The following is a 21,098-nucleotide window of genomic DNA, read 5'->3' on the forward strand; positions in this document are numbered from 1 at the left end:
ATTTTAGTTTTTATTCTTGCTGGAATAATCCAGCGATGAACAGTTTATATTCATTTATATCCCAGGTTTGCATACATATCGGATGTCAACAAAATTTTATTATGTGTTTATTTTCCGTCCATAGAGAGGGAAAATAAACACATAATAAAAAAGCCGAAACGCTATCGGCGAAACATGTTAGGGAAGGGTATTTGTTAATACCCCATTCAGTTTCTTTTTTAATGGCATAGCTTACTCTAAAACCTATAACAAATATAGTGGCAACCCGGACCGTATATTAAATATCTTTCCAGCTGTTAGTGGCTAACTATTAAGAGCAAACTACCTTCCGATAATTTAATAGCCATAACAGCTAGTTGTGTAAATCAATAGTGCTGGCATATAATCTGAAAATCTTCTGCGAATATCATAAGAGCAAATTACTGTTTTATACACAATAGCATAAGGGCAAACTACGGTCTTATATTTTAAAGTTATAACCGCTAGCCGTGTGAAGTGATAATCTGGGCATATACTTTAATGGACACCTGTTAACCTCATAAGGGTATAACGGATAGGTGTTTATACTGGCTATTTGAGCCCTTATTGTGATAACACAATTATAAGTACCGTAATCACTACAGTTGCCCAATATTATAATGGCTAACCGTGTATAAAGGGTGATCTAGATACAAATTGAGAACAACTCACTGACAGAAATCAGAGACTACTATAGCTAACTGACAACATCAGCTACTTCAGCTTTTATTTTTACAGCGAAAATGTATAAGCTTAGTTGATGATTCACTGTGAACATATATATATGAGGGGATATCGTAGATACAATATTGTAAAGATACCGATAAAGTGTATCGTATAATTACATATAAATCCCTCTATATAACATTAAATATATGCTCAAATTGCAAGTACTGTGAATATTACAGCTTTAGATAAAAAACTAAGATAAACTACTGACTGAAATCTGAGATCACAGTAACAAACTGACATCATTAGCCATTTTAGCTTTTATTTAAACAGTACAATCACATATGCATAGTTGGTAATTAATTGTGAACACTTATATAGGGACTGATACCGGAGATATAACAATATAAAGATACTAATAAAATATATTTCGTAGCTACAAAAAAATCTCTCTATATAATATTAAATATATCCTCAGATTCAATATTAGAAAACGATGTCTCTTATATAGTGAATACTGCACAGTACAAAGGAGAGCTATTGAAATAACACGAATCTGATTATTGATAAACCTATTTCATATAGACCATCTTAAGAATAATGTCTCCATTACTACACTATATTAGATGAAAGAACAGCCACAATCTAAAGCACTTTATTAATACCTTAACTTGTGGACCAATACAAGTACAATAACAGTATTAAACCACCCGTCAGAAGCTCTAAGATATTACTTTGGTGAAAGAAAGCCAGACATCGATTGCCACTAAGCATAAATCACTGGAGCCCATAACCAGTGAATTACTAATATTCTTATTATTGGAAATATAAAACTTCAAACTTGTAAAATAAAGTTATATTAAAGTACACCAAGCATCTACATAAGCCATATAACAATTCTATAAACCTTCAGATGTTGTAACTTTTCTTTTGAATATAGAATTGGAACTATGACTAAATAAATATTACCTTTATATACATCAACCAAAAGTATAACAAGAAAGGTTAGAAATAACCATCTCAGTCAATTACATATAATTTGTTTATGACTGTGCTACGCTATATGGGAACAACTGTATGAGGGAATACTAAACCATACAGTGGTGTACTATATAAATAGACACAAGTATATTATCTATTTGAAAGAGCTATATTATTTCATACAAATACACCTAAATAATATTTTAGGTCCGTGGAAATTTATTTACCAAATATTCCGAGCCACTACCATCATTACTAGAATTGCTATGTGTTTTTAAAAATGCACACATCCACACACCACACATTTTTTATCTATTAGAGAATTAATAAAAGTTATGTTTTAATTTTTCCATCAACCCTTTGGCCCCTAGTGGTTGTTTAAGTCGCATTTAGACCTTAACCTCACTTTTAGGAATAGAAGTGCTACCTAAGTGCATTCTTTTAGTCTTCACCTTCTCTAGGTACAGACTATAATCGTAACATGTATATTTTGCTAGTTTAAAAAGGATGATTGAGTTATAATCATATATTAGTTGATGTTGGACAAACAAATACTTAACAATGGGCTAAATGTCATTAGCCCTTAAGTATTTTCAATTATACATGCAGGCTTAGAACTAGCGGTGATAATATACACATATGGTAATATGAGCATTACTTATATATAAAAGCAATTCAAAAAATGCCTTATTTAAACCAACTAATGGGGTAGAGCAAACATAAAAGCAACAAGTAGCTGACCAACGAGGGGTTAATCACATTAGACTGAGGAACCAATAGGAAATCACCTTCAGGTTTAAGAGGCAGGAAGGAGGGGTAACAGGTCATGTTCATGATTAAGGAATTAACCGAAACATGTAGGACAGACCAGTTCCTGAAAATGTTCTGCCTATCTTTTTGATTTTAACTTCTCTGTTGCCTACTAAGATGTTTTAATCTACATATGGATATTAAATCATGTATGCTTACTTTGGAGGATCGCAGTGTACTTCTTTTTGCTTGATTGGGGTGGGCGGAGCCTAGGGGGGACTATATGGCCAGCTTTGCTGGGACTCTTTGCCATTTCCTGTTGGGGAAGAGATATTCCCACAAGTAAGGATGACGCCGTGGACCAGACACACCAATGTTGGAGAAACCTAAATCAGTAATCAGCTTATAAAGCAGGGCAGTGATTAAACTATAAATGCTTTACTTATATTCGGGGTTTGAATAAGGCTTAATATCAGCGTACAATGGCGCACAGGCAGGGGAGTGTAGCTACATTCAGCAGGACACGCGCAGCAGACGTCACAGGTGCTAATGTCAGGGACTCCTCTCTAAGATGTTGCCCAAAACTCTCCTGCCCCCATCTAGTAATTCTAATAATGAAAGTACAGTTTAGCAGCCGTGCCTACAATTATGTAAATTATATTATTATGTAGCAAAACAAACTAATATTCTCCCAGCAGAGCACAGCACTATCTCTACCACTGCTTGAGAACAGGACAGAGTAAAACACAGTTTCTTAAAGGCATTTCTCTTAAAGGCATACATGATTGTATTTTTCTGTGATATATATGTACACATGTACACATACTATACCTCTGATGAAGAAGTAAGTACATACTTCGAAATGCGTAAGGTGATACCCCAAAGTGTGACAGTGCAGTCTTCTCACGTACTCTGTTGTAACCAGCTATTTTGGGACTTTTTAAACCGCTACTTTCCTTCACTCCTGACACGCATACCGCAATTCCTATGCTTACTAGGGAATGACGGTCTGTCAGTATTTACATTAAACCACTCAGGGCAATTTCTGCTCAAGTTACCACCTTTGCTAATTCTCAGCTCAATTACTATCCCTATGTGATTTCACTATTTACACTGAAATAGCGCCTTGTTTTACTTTACCGACCTAACCTACACCCCAGCTCATTTGGTTTTGTTTGTGAGCTCCTTTTTCCATACAACATAAGGTGACTATCCTTAGGGTTTACCGGAACAAGTGGTTGGGGTAGCTCACTTTTTATACAAATACATAGGGCTTTTCACACATTACAAGCCCACCAAGGGCTCAAGCAAACAATCAACAGGACTTTTTAAACAACAAAAATATACCAGTCACTTGGACTTTGTACCAACAAGATAAGAAAATTATCCTCAGGATTGTATGTGTATATATAACCACTATACATATTTCACCGTCCATCTACTACTCCTACCGGGGGACCTATTGAACTAAGTGTATATACAATCCAGATATGCTTTAATCTTACCTCATTTTTGATTGAGGTTCCAACATGTGAGTGTATTTCCTACCTTATTGTATAATAAATCACATTGGTTTTACAATATTACGCTATGTTCTTTTGCTTTCCTTTTTTCTATATCCGACTGTGAATATGAGAGTCTGAGAGATAGTAATCGAAGTACCATACTCCCATGAGTCACTAAGACTCCAACCAGCGGAAAAAGTTTCTACCGGACAAAGATCATATACACCAAAGTGACGGAACCCTGAGAAGGAAACCAGATCTTCCTGTTTGGACCGACACACCTGTGGCACTCGGACCAGTGGTCACTAAAGGCAAGACAAAGATACTTCCTATATGAACAAACCTTACCTCATACGATTGGGGTAACAAAGGAGACATCCTTTCACCTATCTATATATCCGAATAGACAAGATATAGAACTCTAATAAGACTACTGCATTTGTGAAAAAAAGACAACAATTAAGACACTAGAACTTTTTCAATTCCAAAGGTCCACTCAGTTACCTACTGTAGTGTTTATTAGATTACACATCATCGTGTCATTCATTTTGTATTTTGCTGCGCTGTATTACCCAGATATATCTGTTCTCTTTACTCACCATATATATACACATATACACATATACATACACACACACAGGGCTAGATTACAAGTGGAGCGCTACCTTAAGGTGCGCCCATAAAGGACGCATTTTAAATAACCAGCCACTACAATTAGCTGGTTAATATGAGCACAAGCTTGCAGTTTCACTTTGCGCAATTACCAGAGGTCAGTCCTCCAGTTAAAAAGAAAAAAATGCCCCAAAATAAAGAATACAGTACATTAACAATGAAAATAAAGATAAGCATTTTTTCATTTTTGTTTAAACTGCACACAGCAGTTATAAGGCGTTAAAGTGAGGGGATGTGGGGTGTTTGAAAAAAAAACATCACCTAAAGTGCCTTTACATTGCGGTCTATGGGGACTGTGTTATTACTATAAATTTATATTTATGTGTGTAATATGTGTGTTATATGTGTGTATAATGTGTGTAATATGTGTGTAATATGTGTGTTATATGTGTGTATAATGTGTGTATAATGTGTGTATAATGTGTGTAATATGTGTGTAATATGTGTGTTATATGTGTGTATAATGTGTGTTGTATGTGTGTTATATGTGTAATATGTGTGTATAATGTGTGTATAATGTGTGTAATATGTGTGTAATATGTGTGTAATATGTGTGTAATATGTGTGTAATATGTGTGTAATATGTGTGTAATATGTGTGTATAATGTGTGTAATATGTGTGTAATATGTGTGTAATATGTGTGTATAATGTGTGTAATATGTGTGTAATATGTGTGTAATATGTGTGTATAATGTGTGTAATATGTGTGTAATATGTGTGTAATATGTGTGTAATATGTGTGTAATATGTGTGTAATATGTGTGTAATATGTGTGTAATATGTGTGTATAATGTGTGTAATATGTGTGTAATATGTGTGTATAATGTGTGTAATATGTGTGTATAATGTGTGTATAATGTGTGTAATATGTGTGTATAATGTGTGTAATATGTGTGTATAATGTGTGTAATATGTGTGTAATATGTGTGTAATATGTGTGTAATATGTGTGTAATATGTGTGTAATATGTGTGTATAATGTGTGTATAATGTGTGTATAATGTGTGTAATATGTGTGTTATATGTGTGTAATATGTGTGTAATATGTGTGTAATATGTGTGTATAATGTGTGTAATATGTGTGTAATATGTGTGTAATATGTGTGTAATATGTGTGTAATATGTGTGTATAATGTGTGTATAATGTGTGTATAATGTGTGTAATATGTGTGTTATATGTGTGTAATATGTGTGTAATATGTGTGTATAATGTGTGTAATATGTGTGTATAATGTGTGTATAATGTGTGTATAATGTGTGTTATATGTGTGTAATATGTGTGTTATATGTGTGTATAATGTGTGTAATATGTGTGTAATATGTGTGTTATATGTGTGTAATATGTGTGTTATATGTGTGTAATATGTGTGTATAATGTGTATAATATGTGTGTAATATGTGTGTAATATGTGTGTTATATGTGTGTATAATGTGTGTAATATGTGTGTTATATGTGTGTAATATGTGTGTAATATGTGTGTAATATGTGTGTTATATGTGTGTTATATGGGTGTAATATGTGTGTAATATGTGTGTTATATGTGTGTAATATGTGTGTTATATGTGTGTAATATGTGTGTAATATGTGTGTTATATGTGTGTAATATGTGTGTAATATGTGTGTAATATGTGTGTAATATGTGTGTTATATGTGTGTTATATGTGTGTAATATGTGTGTAATATGTGTGTTATATGTGTGTAATATGTGTGTTATATGTGTGTTATATGTGTGTTATATGTGTGTTATATGTGTGTTATATGTGTGTTATATGTGTGTTATGTGTGTGTAATATGTGTGTTATATGTGTGTAATATGTGTGTAATATGTGTGTAATATGTGTGTAATATGTGTGTATAATGTGTGTATAATGTGTGTATAATGTGTGTAATATGTGTGTATAATGTGTGTAATATGTGTGTAATATGTGTCTGTATAATGTGTGTAATATGTGTGTAATATGTGTGTTATATGTGTGTAATATGTGTGTAATATGTGTGTTGTATGTTTGTTATATGTGTGTTATATGTGTGTAATATGTGTGTAATATGTGTGTTATATGTGTGTAATATGTGTGTAATATGTGTGTAATATGTGTGTAATATGTGTGTAATATGTGTGTTATATGTGTGTAATATGTGTGTTATATGTGTGTTATATGTGTGTTCTATTTGTATTATGTGTAATATGTGTGTTATGTGTGTAATATGTGTGTAATAAGTGTGTAATATGTGTGTAATATGTGTGTTATATGTGTGTTATATGTGTGTAATAAGTGTGTTATATGTGTGTAATATGTGTGTAATATGTGTGTTATATGTGTGTAATATGTGTGTTATATGTGTGTAATATGTGTGTAATATGTGAGTTATATGTGTGTTATATGTGTGTTATATGTGTGTAATATGTGTGTAATATGTGTTATATGTGTGTAATATGTGTGTAATATGTGTGTTATATGTGTGTAATAAGTGTGTTATATGTGTGTAATAAGTGTGCTATATGTGTGTAATATGTGTGTAATATGTGTGTAATATGTGTGTAATATGTGTGTAATAACATAATTTATGCTTACCTGATAAATTTATTTATCTTGTAGTGTATCCAGTCCACGGATCATCCATTACTTGTGGGATATTCTCCTTCCCAACAGGAAGTTGCAAGAGGATCACCCACAGCAGAGCTGCGATATAGCTCCTCCCCTAACTGTCATATCCAGTCATTCGACCGAAAACAAACAGAGAAAGAAGAAACCATAGGGTGCAGTGGTGACTGTAGTTTAATTAAAATTTAGACCTGCCTTAAAAGGACAGGGCGGGCCGTGGACTGGATACACTACAAGAGAAATAAATTTATCAGGTAAGCATAAATTATGTTTTCTCTTGTTAAGTGTATCCAGTCCACGGATCATCCATTACTTGTGGGATACCAATACCAAAGCTAAAGTACACGGATGATGGGAGGGACAAGGCAGGATTAAGCGGAAGGAACCACTGCCTGAAGAACCTTTCTCCCAAACACACCCTCCGAAGAAATTTGTAAAATTTTGAAAAAGTGTGAAGCGAAGACCAAGTCGCAGCCTTGCAAATCTGTTCAACAGAGGCCTCATTTTTGAAGGCCCAGGTGGAAGCCACAGCTCTAGTAGAATGAGCTGTAATCCTTTCAGGGGGCTGCTGTCCAGCAGTCTCAAAGGCTAGGCGTATTACGCTCCGAAGCCAAAAGGAAAGAGAGGTTGCCGAAGCTTTTTGACCTCTCCTCTGTCCAGAGTAAACGACAAACAGGGAAGATGTTTGACGAAAATCCTTAGTAGCTTGTAAGTAAAACTTCAAGGCACGGACTACGTCCAGATTATGTAAAAGACGTTCCTTCTTTGAAGAAGGATTAGGGCACAACGATGGAACAACAATATCTTGATTGATATTCTTGTTAGAAACCACCTTAGGTAAAAACCCAGGTTTGGTACGCAGAACTACCTTATCTGCATGAAAAATCAGATAAGGAGAATCACATTGTAAGGCAGATAGCTCAGAGACTCTCTGAGCCGAGGAAATAGCCATCAAAAACAGAACTTTCCAAGATAAAAGTTTAATATCAATGGAATGAAGGGGTTCAAACGGAACTCCTTGAAGAACCTTAAGAACCAAGTTTAAGCTCCACGGGGGAGCAAAAGGTTTAAACACAGGCTTAATTCTAACCAAAGCCTGGAAAAATGCCTGGACGTCTGGAACCTCTGCCAGACGCTTGTGCAAAAGAATAGACAGAGCAGAAATCTGTCCCTTTAAGGAACAAGCTGATAATCCTTTGTCCAAGCCCTCTTGGAGAAAAGACAATATTCTAGGAATCCTAACCTTACTCCATGAGTAATTCTTGGATTCACACCAATAAAGATATTTACTCCATATCTTGTGGTAGATTTTCCTGGTAACAGGCTTTCGTGCCTGTATTAAAGTATCAATGACTGACTCGGAGAAGCCACGCTTTGATAGAATCAAGCGTTCAATCTCCATGCAGTCAGTCTCAGAGAAATTAGATTTGGATGATTGAAAGGACCTTGTATCAGAAGGTCCTGTCTTAGAGGCAGAGTCCATGGTGGAAAGGATGACATGTCCACTAGGTCTGCATACCAAGTCCTGCGTGGCCACGCAGGTGTTATCAGAATCACCGATGCTCTCTCCTGTTTGATTTTGGCAATCAGTCGAGGGAGCAGAGGAAACGGTGGAAACACATAAGCCAGGTTGAAGAACCAAGGCGCTGCTAGAGCATCTATCAGCGTCGCTTCTGGGTCCCTGGACCTGGATCCGTAACAAGGAAGCTTGGCGTTCTGGCGAGACGCCATGAGATCCAACTCTGGTTTGCCCCAACGATGAATCAACTGAACAAACACCTCCAGATGGAGTTCCCACTCCCCCGGATGGAAAGTCTGACGACTTAGAAAATCCGCCTCCCAGTTCTCCACGCCTGGGATATCGATTGCTGACAGGTGGCAAGAGTGGTACTCTGCCCAGCGAATTATTTTTGAGACTTCTAACATCGCTAGGGAACTCCTGGTTCCCCCTTGATGGTTGATGTAAGCCACAGTCGTGATGTTGTCCGACTGAAATCTGATGAACCTCAGTGTTGCTGAGGCCAAGCCAGAAGAGCATTGAATATCGCTCTTAACTCCAGAATATTTATTGGAAGGAGTTTCTCCTCCTGAGTCCACGATCCCTGTGCCTTCAGGGAATTCCAGACTGCACCCCAACCTAGAAGGCTGGCATCTGTTGTTACAATTGTCCAATCTGGCCTGCGAAAGGTCATACCCTTGGACAGGTGTACCCGAGACAACCACCAGAGAAGAGAATCTCTGGTCTCTTGATCCAGATTTAGCAGAGGGGATAAATCTGTGTAATCCCCATTCCACTGACTCAGCATGCATAATTGCAGCGGTCTGAGATGAAGGCGCGCAGATGGCACTATGGCTACCATTAAGCCGATTACCTCCATACACTAAGCTACCGAAGGGCGCGGAATGGAGTGAAGAACACGGCAAGCATTTAGAAGTTTTGATAACCTGGACTCCATCAGGTAAATTTTCATTTCTACAGAATCTATAAGAGTCCCTAAGAAGGAGACTCTTGTGAGTGGGGATAGAGAACTCTTTTCCTCGTTCACTTTCCACCCGTGCGACCTCAGAAATGCCAGAACTATCTCTGTATGAGACTTGGCAACTTGAAAGCTTGACGCCTGTATCAGGATGTTGTCTAGATACGGAGCCACCGCTATGCCTCGCGGTCTTAGAACCGCCAGAAGTGAGCCCAGAACCTTTGTAAAGATTCTCGGGGCTGTAGCCAACCCGAAGGGAAGAGCTACAAATTGGTAATGCCTGTCTAGAAAGGCAAACCTTAGAAACCGATGATGATCTTTGTGAATTGGTATGTGAAGGTAGGCATCCTTCTTGGATCATGGGTAGGATGGTCCGAATAGTTTCCATTTTGAAAGATGGAACTCTGAGGAATTTGTTTAAGATCTTTAGATCCAAAATTGGTCTGAAAGTTCCCTCTTTTTTGGGAACCACAAACAGATTCGAATAAAAACCCTGTCCTTGTTCCGTCCGCGGAACTGGATGGATCACTCCCATAACTAGGAGGTCTTGCACACAGCGTAGGAATGCCTCTTTCTTTATCTGATTTGCAGATAGCCTTGAAAGATGAAATCTCCCTTGTGGAGGGGAAGCTTTGAAGTCCAGAAGATATCCCTTAGATATGATCTCCAACGCCCAGGGATCCTGAACATCTCTTGCCCACGCCTGGGCGAAGAGAGAAAGTCTGCCCCCTACTAGATCCGTCGCCGGATAGGGGGCCGTTCCTTCATGCTGTCTTAGAGGCAGCAGCAGGCTTTCTGGCCTGCTTGCCTTTGTTCCAGGACTGGTTAGGTTTCCAGGCCTGCTTAGATTGAGCAAAAGTTCCCTCTTGTTTTAAAGCAGAGGAAGTTGATGCTGCACCTGCCTTGAAATTTCGAAAGGCATGAAAATTAGACTGTTTGGCCTTTGCTTTGGCCCTGTCCTGAGGAAGGGTGTGACCCTTACCTCCAGTAATATCAGCAATAATTTCCTTCAAACCAGGCCCGAATAAGGTCTGCCCCTTGAAAGGAATGTTGAGTAATTTAGACTTCGAAGTCACGTCAGCTGACCAGGATTTAAGCCATAGCGCCCTACGCGCTTGGATGGCGAATCCGGAATTCTTAGCCGTTAGTTTAGTCAAATGAACAATGGCATCAGAAACCAATGAGTTAGCTAGCTTAAGTGTTCTAAGCTTGTCAATAATTTCAGTCAATGGAGCTGTATGGATGGCCTCTTCCAGGGCCTCAAACCAGAATGCCGCTGCGGCCGTGACAGGCGCAATGCATGCAAGGGGCTGTAAAATAAAACCTTGTTGAATAAACATTTTCTTAAGGTAACCCTCCAATTTTTTATCCATTGGATCTGAAAAAGCACAACTGTCCTCAACCGGGATAGTAGTACGCTTTGCTAAAGTAGAAACTGCTCCCTCCACCTTAGGGACCGTCTGCCATAAGTCCCGTGTAGTGGCGTCTATTGGAAACATTTTTCTAAATATAGGAGGTGGGGAAAAAGGCACACCCGGTCTATCCCACTCCTTGCTAATAATTTCTGTAAGCCTTTTAGGTATAGGAAAAACATCAGTACACACCGGTACCGCATAGTATTTATCCAGCCTACACAATTTCTCTGGTACTGCAACTGTGTTACAGTCATTCAGAGCAGCTAATACCTCCCCAAGCAACACACGGAGGTTCTCAAGCTTAAATTTAAAATTATAAATCTCTGAATCAGGTTTCCCCGAATCAGAGATGTCACCTACAGACTGAAGCTCTCCGTCCTCATGATCTGCATATTGTGACGCAGTATCAGACATGGCCCTTACAGCATCTGCGCGCTCTGTATTTCTCCTAACCCCAGAGCAATCGCGCTTGCCTCTTAATTCAGGCAACCTGGATAATACCTCTGACAGGGTATTATTCATGATTGCAGCCATGTCCTGCAAGGTAATCGCTATGGGCGTCCCTGATGTAATTGGCGCCATATTAGCGTGCATCCCCTGAGCGGGAGGCGAAGGGTCTGACACGTGGGGAGAGTTAGTCGGCATAACTTCCCCCTCGTCAGAATGTTCTGGTGATATTTCTTTTATAGTTAAAGACTGATCTTTACTGTTTAAGGTGAAATCAATACATTTAGTACACATTCTCCTATGGGGCTCCACCATGGCTTTCAAACATAATGAACAAGTAGTTTCCTCTGTGTCAGACATGTTTAAACAGACTAGCAATGAGACTAGCAAGCTTGGAAAAACACTTTAAACAAGTTTACAAGCAATATAAAAAACGTTACTGCACCTGAAAAAAGGCAGTTACACTAACGAAATTTTTACAGTGTATGTAACAAGTTAGCAGAGCATTGCACCCACTTGCAAATGGATGATTAACCCCTTAATACCCAAAACTGAATAATAAAAGACAAAAACGTTTTTTTAAACAGTCACAACAGCTGCCACAGCTCTACTGTGGCTTTTTACCTCCCTCAAAAACGACTTTGAAGCCTTTTGAGCCCTCCAGAGATGTCCGAGATCATGCAGGACGAAGCTGGTTGTCTGTGTCTGTAATTTTTACAGTGCAAAAAAACGCTAAAAAAGGCCCCTCCCACTCATATTACAACAGTGGAAAGCCTAAGGAAACTGTTTCTAGGCAAAATTCAAGCCAGCCATGTGGAAAAAAACTAGGCCCCAATAAGTTTTATCACCAAATACATATAAAAACGATTAAACATGCCAGCAAACGTTTTATATTACATTTTTATCAGAGTATATCTCTCTATTAAAAAGCCTGATACCAGTCGCTATCACTGCATTTAAGGCTTTACTTACATTAGTTCGGTATCAGCAGCATTTTCTAGCAAATTCCATCCCTAGAAAAATATTAACTGCACATACCTTATTGCAGGAAAACCTGCACACCATTCCCTCTCTGAAGTTACCTCACTCCTCAGAATATGTGAGAACAGCCATGGATCTTAGTTACTTCTGCTAAGATCATAGAAAACGCAGGCAGATTCTTCTTCTAAATACTGCCCAGGAAGACCTATAGTATCTGGGAACGGTTGCCTGACTGAAAAAGTGAGTACTTTTTTAGACAAGAAATTAAGACAATATGTACACACACTGACATCATATGTCCAAGACACTAAAGAAGTTCTAAAATGCTTGGAAAATTTTTATGTTAGTGAGAATACACTACTAGCAAGCATTGACGTTGAGAGTCTATATTCAAATATATCACACTCTCTAGGAAAACAGGCTGTACAATTCTTCTTAAAAATGACAAACCCAAAAGGCAGTGAGGCTGATGACTTTGTAATTGAACTACTTGATTTTGTGTTACAACACAATTACTTTCTTTTTGATAATAAAGTATACTTGCAGAAAAGGGGCACAGCAATGGGCACATGTTGTGCCCCCACTTATGCAAATTTGTTTTTAGGTTGGATAGAACATACATATATCCTCAATGAAGAAATGAATCCCTTTATGAAATATATGGATCTATTCATTCGCTACATCGACGATGTGCTTATACTATGGACAGGTTCCAAAGAGAACTTTAATGATTTTATGTTATGGCTAAATGACAATACTCATGGTATGCACTATACCTCAATGATTGAAGAAACAAGCATTTCCTTTCTAGATTTGGAAATTCGAAAAGAGTGCAATGGATCCCTAAGTACAAAATTATTTAGGAAAGAGACAGCTACTAATAATCTCCTAAACTGGAAGAGTTACCATCCTAAAAGTCAAAGGATGGGCATCCCATATGGCCAATATCTGAGGGCTAGGCGCAACTGCAGTTCATTAGAAGATTTTGAATTGGAAGCTCAAGAGCTAAGAAAAAGGTTCAAAGAAAGGGGTTACCCTAATAGATGCCTCAAAAAAGCTTACCAAAGAGCTAAGGCACTAGAGAGAGCACCCCTACTACAGGAAAAAATTGACACTGACAGAAATAAAGACAGTCAGCAAATTAGAATTATAGGTACATTCGATGAAAAACACAGCAGTATCCAAAACATATTTCAAAAACATTGGCACGTTTTACAGGAGGACCCTGAATTGTCTGAAGTTATCGCTGATAGACCAAAGATAACTAATAGGAGATCACAGAATTTGAAAGACACCCTGACTAGGAGTCACTTTGTACAAAATCCTCAGAAAACATGGCTTCAAGAAACTAAAGGGTTCTTTAAATGCGGCCGCTGCCAAGCGTGTAAAAATATGTCCCCAATGAAACAATTTGTTCATCCAAAAACAGGGAAAAATTACCCTATAAAGGAATTCATGAACTGTAGAACCAAGAGAGTGGTATACGTAGCCATGTGCAAATGTCCCCTAATCTATGTAGGTGAAACCTCAAGGGAACTAAGAACAAGAGTCCTTGAACATATAGGAGACATGAAATGGGACAGAAATGTACCAGTAGCTAAGCATATGAACACAGTTCATCCACAAGAGAAATATCAGATACATTTCTTTGCCATAGAACAACTAAAGCTTAAGGGCAGAAGGGGTGACATTAACAAACTTCTGCTTCAAAAAGAATGCAGATGGATACATGAACTAAAATCTGCATCACCAAAGGGTTTAAATGAGGCAATCTCTTATAAGAGCTTTCTCTAGTGATCATACTCTAATTTAAGATCGAACTAAAGATCTATACCTAAGCCTATAGATCGGTAATAAAGCAAGAAGTATGGGACGTAGCTACTAAAGATGACTATATATATAGTTGAAAATTACACACATATCCCCTTAGGGAGCAACAGAATTAGGATTTGGCTCCTTTATCTAGATAAGCATAGGATGGATGTGTAAACTTTACAAAAATGTGCTATGATAAAATCATCTATAAAGCTAATTAAGTCATATAGACATACATTCCTTTACATTCTTGTATATTAAATAGATACATACTGAATTATCAGTTTGACACTAGAGAAATATAAGCTTTTAGAACGATTATACATATAGACTTATGCTCAATAAACATTTAACCCTTCGTCCTTATGTTAAATAACACATTGTTTAGCATAAACTGCTGTTATACTTTCATAAAAATATTTTCAGAGATAGATCGCACTCACTACTGTGAAAAACAAACAATACATATGTAATTGCAGATGTGTCTGTAAAAAACAGAATTTATGTTTACCTGATAAATTACTTTCTCCAACGGTGTGTCCGGTCCACGGCGTCATCCTTACTTGTGGGATATTCTCTTCCCCAACAGGAAATGGCAAAGAGCCCAGCAAAGCTGGTCACATGATCCCTCCTAGGCTCAGCCTTCCCCAGTCATTCGACCGACGTAAAGGAGGAATATTTGCATAGGAGAAACCATATGATACCGTGGTGACTGTAGTTAAAGAAAATAAATTATCAGACCTGATTAAAAAACCAGGGCGGGCCGTGGACCGGACACACCGTTGGAGAAAGTAATTTATCAGGTAAACATAAATTCTGTTTTCTCCAACATTGGTGTGTCCGGTCCACGGCGTCATCCTTACTTGTGGGAACCAATACCAAAGCTTTAGGACACGGATGAAGGGAGGGAGCAAATCAGGTCACCTAGATGGAAGGCACCACGGCTTGCAAAACCTTTCTCCCAAAAATAGCCTCAGAAGAAGCAAAAGTATCAAACTTGTAAAATTTAGTAAAAGTGTGCAGTGAAGACCAAGTCGCTGCCTTACATATCTGATCAACAGAAGCCTCGTTCTTGAAGGCCCATGTGGAAGCCACAGCCCTAGTGGAATGAGCTGTGATTCTTTCAGGAGGCTGCCGTCCGGCAGTCTCGTAAGCCAATCTGATGATGCTTTTAATCCAAAAAGAGAGAGAGGTAGAAGTTGCTTTTTGACCTCTCCTTTTACCAGAATAAACAACAAACAAGGAAGATGTTTGTCTAAAATCCTTTGTAGCATCTAAATAGAATTTTAGAGCACGAACAACATCCAAATTGTGCAACAAACGTTCCTTCTTTGAAACTGGATTCGGACACAAAGAAGGCACGACTATCTCCCGGTTAATGTTTTTGTTAGAAACAACTTTCGGAAGAAAACCAGGTTTAGTACGTAAAACCACCTTATCTGCATGGAACACCAGATAAGGAGGAGAACACTGCAGAGCAGATAATTCTGAAACTCTTCTAGCAGAAGAAATTGCAACCAAAAACAAAACTTTCCAAGATAATAACTTAATATCAACGGAATGTAAGGGTTCAAACGGAACCCCCTGAAGAACTGAAAGAACTAAATTGAGACTCCAAGGAGGAGTCAAAGGTTTGTAAACAGGCTTGATTCTAACCAGAGCCTGAACAAAGGCTTGAACATCTGGCACAACTGCCAGTTTTTTGTGAAGTAACACAGACAAGGCAGAAATCTGTCCCTTCAAGGAACTAGCAGATAATCCTTTCTCCAAACCTTCTTGAAGGAAGGATAGAATCTTAGGAATTTTTACCTTGTCCCAAGGGAATCCTTTAGATTCACACCAACAGATATATTTTTTCCATATTTTGTGGTAAATTTTTCTAGTTACAGGCTTTCTGGCCTGAACAAGAGTATCAATGACAGAATCTGAGAACCCTCGCTTTGATAAGATCAAGCGTTCAATCTCCAAGCAGTCAGTTGGAGTGAGACCAGATTCGGATGTTCGAACGGACCTTGAACAAGAAGGTCTCGTCTCAAAGGTAGCTTCCATGGTGGAGCCGATGACATATTCACCAGGTCTGCATACCAAGTCCTGCGTGGCCACGCAGGAGCTATCAAGATCACCGATGCTCTCTCCTGATTGATCCTGGCTACCAGCCTGGGGATGAGAGGAAACGGCGGGAATACATAAGCTAGTTTGAAGGTCCAAGGTGCCACTAGTGCATCTACTAGAGTCGCCTTGGGATCCCTGGATCTGGACCCGTAGCAAGGAACCTTGAAGTTCTGACGAGAGGCCATCAGATCCATGTCTGGAATGCCCCACAATTGAGTGATTTGGGCAAAGATTTCCGGATGGAGTTCCCACTCCCCCGGATGAAATGTCTGACGACTCAGAAAATCCGCTTCCCAATTTTCCACTCCTGGGATGTGGATTGCAGACAAGTGGCAGGAGTGAGTCTCCGCCCATTGAATGATTTTGGTCACTTCTTCCATCGCCAGGGAACTCCTTGTTCCCCCCTGATGGTTGATGTACGCAACAGTCGTCATGTTGTCTGATTGAAACCGTATGAACTTGGCCTTTGCTAGCTGAGGCCAAGCCTTGAGAGCATTGAGTATCGCTCTCAGTTCCAGAATATTTATCGGTAGAAGAGATTCTTCCCGAGACCAAAGACCCTGAGCTTTCAGGGGTCCCCAGACCGCGCCCCAGCCCACTAGACTGGCGTCGGTCGTGACAATGACCCACTCTGGTCTGCGGAAGCTCATCCCCTGTGACAGGTTGTCCAGGGACAGCCACCAACGGAGTGAATCTCTGGTCCTCTGATTTACTTGTATCGTCGGAGACAAGTCTGTATAGTCCCCATTCCACTGACTGAGCATGCACAGTTGTAATGGTCTTAGATGAATGCGCGCAAAAGGAACTATGTCCATTGCCGCTACCATCAAACCTATTACTTCCATGCACTGCGCTATGGAAGGAAGAGGAACAGAATGAAGTATTTGACAAGAGTTCAGAAGTTTTGATTTTCTGGCCTCTGTCAGAAAAATCCTCATTTCTAAGGAGTCTATTATTGTTCCCAAGAAGGGAACCCTTGTTGACGGAGACAGAGAACTTTTTTCTACGTTCACTTTCCACCCGTGAGATCTGAGAAAGGCCAGGACAATGTCCGTGTGAGCCTTTGCTTGAGGAAGGGACGACGCTTGAATCAGAATGTCGTCCAAGTAAGGTACTACTGCAATGCCCCTTGGTCTTAGCACCGCTAGAAGGGACCCTAGTACCTTTGTGAAAATCCTTGGAGCAGTGGCTAATCCGAACGGAAGTGCCACAAACTGGTAATGCTTGTCCAGGAATGCGAACCTTAGGAACCGATGATGTTCCTTGTGGATAGGAATATGTAGATACGCATCCTTTAAATCCACCGTGGTCATGAATTGACCTTCCTGGATGGAAGGAAGAATAGTTCGAATGGTTTCCATTTTGAACGATGGAACCTTGAGAAACTTGTTTAGGATCTTGAGATCTAAGATTGGTCTGAATGTTCCCTCTTTTTTGGGAACTACGAACAGATTGGAGTAGAACCCCATCCCTTGTTCTCCTAATGGAACAGGATGAATCACTCCCATTTTTAACAGGTCTTCTACACAATGTAAGAATGCCTGTTTTTTTATGTGGTCTGAAGACAATTGAGACCTGTGGAACCTCCCCCTTGGGGGAAGCCCCTTGAATTCCAGAAGATAACCTTGGGAGACTATTTCTAGCGCCCAAGGATCCAGAACATCTCTTGCCCAAGCCTGAGCGAAGAGAGAGAGTCTGCCCCCCACCAGATCCGGTCCCGGATCGGGGGCCAACATCTCATGCTGTCTTGGTAGCAGTGGCAGGTTTCTTGGCCTGCTTTCCTTTGTTCCAGCCTTGCATTGGTCTCCAGGCTGGCTTGGCTTGAGAAGTATTACCCTCTTGCTTAGAGGACGTAGCACTTGGGGCTGGTCCGTTTCTGCGAAAGGGACAAAAATTAGGTTTATTTTTGGCCTTGAAAGACCTATCCTGAGGAAGGGCGTGGCCCTTGCCCCCAGTGATATCAGAGATAATCTCTTTCAAGTCAGGGCCAAACAGCGTTTTCCCCTTGAAAGGAATGTTAAGCAATTTGTTCTTGGAAGACGCATCCGCTGACCAAGATTTTAACCAAAGCGCTCTGCGCGCCACAATAGCAAAACCAGAATTTTTCGCCGCTAACCTAGCCAATTGCAAAGTGGCGTCTAGGGTGAAAGAATTAGCCAATTTGAGAGCACGAATTCTGTCCATAATCTCCTCATAAGAAGAAGAATTATTATTGATCGCCTTTTCTAGCTCATCGAACCACGCGGCTGTAGTGACAGGAACAATGCATGAAATTGGTTGTAGAAGGTAACCTTGCTGAACAAACATCTTTTTAAGCAAACCTTCAAATTTTATCCATAGGATCTTTGAAAGCACAACTATCTTCTATGGGTATAGTGGTGCGTTTGTTTAGAGTAGAAACCGCCCCCTCGACCTTGGGGACTGTCTGCCATAAGTCCTTTCTGGGGTCGACCATAGGAAACAATTTTTTAAATATGGGGGGAGGGACGAAAGGTATACCGGGCCTTTCCCATTCTTTATTTACAATGTCCGCCACCCGCTTGGGTATAGGAAAAGCTTCGGGGGGCCCCGGGACCTCTAGGAACTTGTCCATTTTACATAGTTTCTCTGGAATGACCAAATTCTCACAATCATCCAGAGTGGATAACACCTCCTCAAGCAGAGAGCGGAGATGTTCCAATTTAAATTTAAATGTAATCACATCAGGTTCAGCTTGTTGAGAAATTTTCCCTGATCTGTAATAAAAATGGCTTACCGGATCCCATAGGGAAAATGACAGCTTCCAGCATTACATCGTCTTGTTAGAATGTGTCATACCTCAAGCAGCAAAAGTCTGCTCACTGTTCCCCCAACTGAAGTTAATTCCTCTCAACAGTCCTGTGTGGAACAGCCATCGATTTTAGTAACGGTTGCTAAAATCATTTTCCTCTTACAAACAGAAATCTTCATCTCTTTTCTGTTTCAGAGTAAATAGTACATACCAGCACTATTTTAAAATAACAAACTCTTGATTGAATAATAAAAACTACAGTTAAACACTAAAAAACTCTAAGCCATCTCCGTGGAGATGTTGCCTGTACAACGGCAAAGAGAATGACTGGGGAAGGCTGAGCCTAGGAGGGATCATGTGACCAGCTTTGCTGGGCTCTTTGCCATTTCCTGTTGGGGAAGAGAATATCCCACAAGTAAGGATGACGCCGTGGACCGGACACACCTATGTTGGAGAAATCATTCAGTCAGTCGGAGGATAGCTTCCTATCACTGCATAAATGCTCCGTATAACAATCTGAGATTAATGACATGGAATTTGCCTACACCGGACATATCACACATTACCTAACAGTAATATCGGAGAGTAACACTTATTAGCCGTAGATATTGCGGTGGACACTTCCGCAATACACAAGCCGTTACCATGGCAACTATGGAGGATAAAAGACGGCACTTGAGGCTGGGCGGGCCCTATGCCCTGACGAAGTCACGTACAAGTGACGAAACGCGTCGGTGGGCGTGCTCTGGAACTCTAGCGTGGTGTTAGAAACTAAGTTACGAAAAATCTGTTTGGTTACTATTGTTGCCGCTCTAAGAGCGTTTACTTTCATAAATATATATATAGCGATCAAAGGGCAATAATCTGATTTGATAAAGGGGCTTATGGTGCCAATATATTTTTCAGAACTGGTTCAAGTAGTGATGATAAGCACTTAGAACTGAAATCGCTAATACATATATATATACTCTAAAAACTAAGCAACTTTAGTTTTATTTAAATCCCGACAGATACACTGAGACTGTATGAATGTTGAGATATCGATTGATAGGGATCAGCTAGAAATCGGCTGACTGAGTTAAATCTCAGCAGTACGCAGGTAGGAGGACGCCTTTGAGCGCATAGCCTGTGTGAGCACTGTATGATTTATACTTGAAACCTACTCAATAAAAACTTCACCACTATAGTATTCTCTAGAGCACGTAGCCCTTATATTTTACCTTTACCTTTCGGTTTAGGTTTGGTTTTATGATGTTAGAGTTGGGTCACTTGGAATGACAATATATAGAAACAATTTATGATTGTTTGTTTCTATACAGTGATCCGATTTAAGTAAATTGTCTGTCTTTGTATATATGTTAAATAAAGTGTTAAATTTTTTTAACTAACCATATCTAAATACTGCCTGAGATAAACAGTACACTCCGGTACCATTTAAAAATAAAAAACTTTTGATTGAAGAATAAACTAAGTATAAAACACCACACTCCTCTTACGACCTCCATCTTGGTTGAGGCTTGCAAGAGAATGACTGGATATGACAGTTAGGGGAGGAGCTATATAGCAGCTCTGCTGTGGGTGATCCTCTTGCAACTTCCTGTTGGGAAGGAGAATATCCCACAAGTAATGGATGATCCGTGGACTGGATATACTTAACAAGAGAAATGTGTGTTATATGTGTGTAATATGTGTGTTATATGTGTGTTATATGTGTGTAATATGTGTGTAATATGTGTGTAATATGTGTGTAATATGTGTGTAATATGTGTGTAATATGTGTGTAATATGTGTGTTATATGTGTGTTATATGTGTGTAATATGTGTGTAATATGTGTGTTATATGTGTGTTATATGTGTGTTATATGTGTGTAATAAGTGTGTT

The 21,098-nt window shown here is 39.3% G+C and overlaps 1 protein-coding gene across 1 annotated transcript in view; it reads right to left on the minus strand.

Annotated features, from left to right (window-relative positions):
• The window catches only part of NADSYN1 (NAD synthetase 1), a 236,533-nt gene that overhangs the window by 116,760 nt on the left and 98,675 nt on the right, over positions 1-21,098 (minus strand). Inside the window, exon 8 of the mRNA XM_053689231.1 lies at positions 1,422-1,527. Within this exon, the coding sequence (XP_053545206.1) occupies positions 1,422-1,527 (106 nt within the window). The remainder of the gene's footprint in view (positions 1-1,421; positions 1,528-21,098) is intronic.

Source organism: Bombina bombina, chromosome 7 (assembly GCF_027579735.1).
Source record: "Bombina bombina isolate aBomBom1 chromosome 7, aBomBom1.pri, whole genome shotgun sequence".
Classification (NCBI taxonomy): Eukaryota; Metazoa; Chordata; class Amphibia; order Anura; family Bombinatoridae; genus Bombina; species Bombina bombina.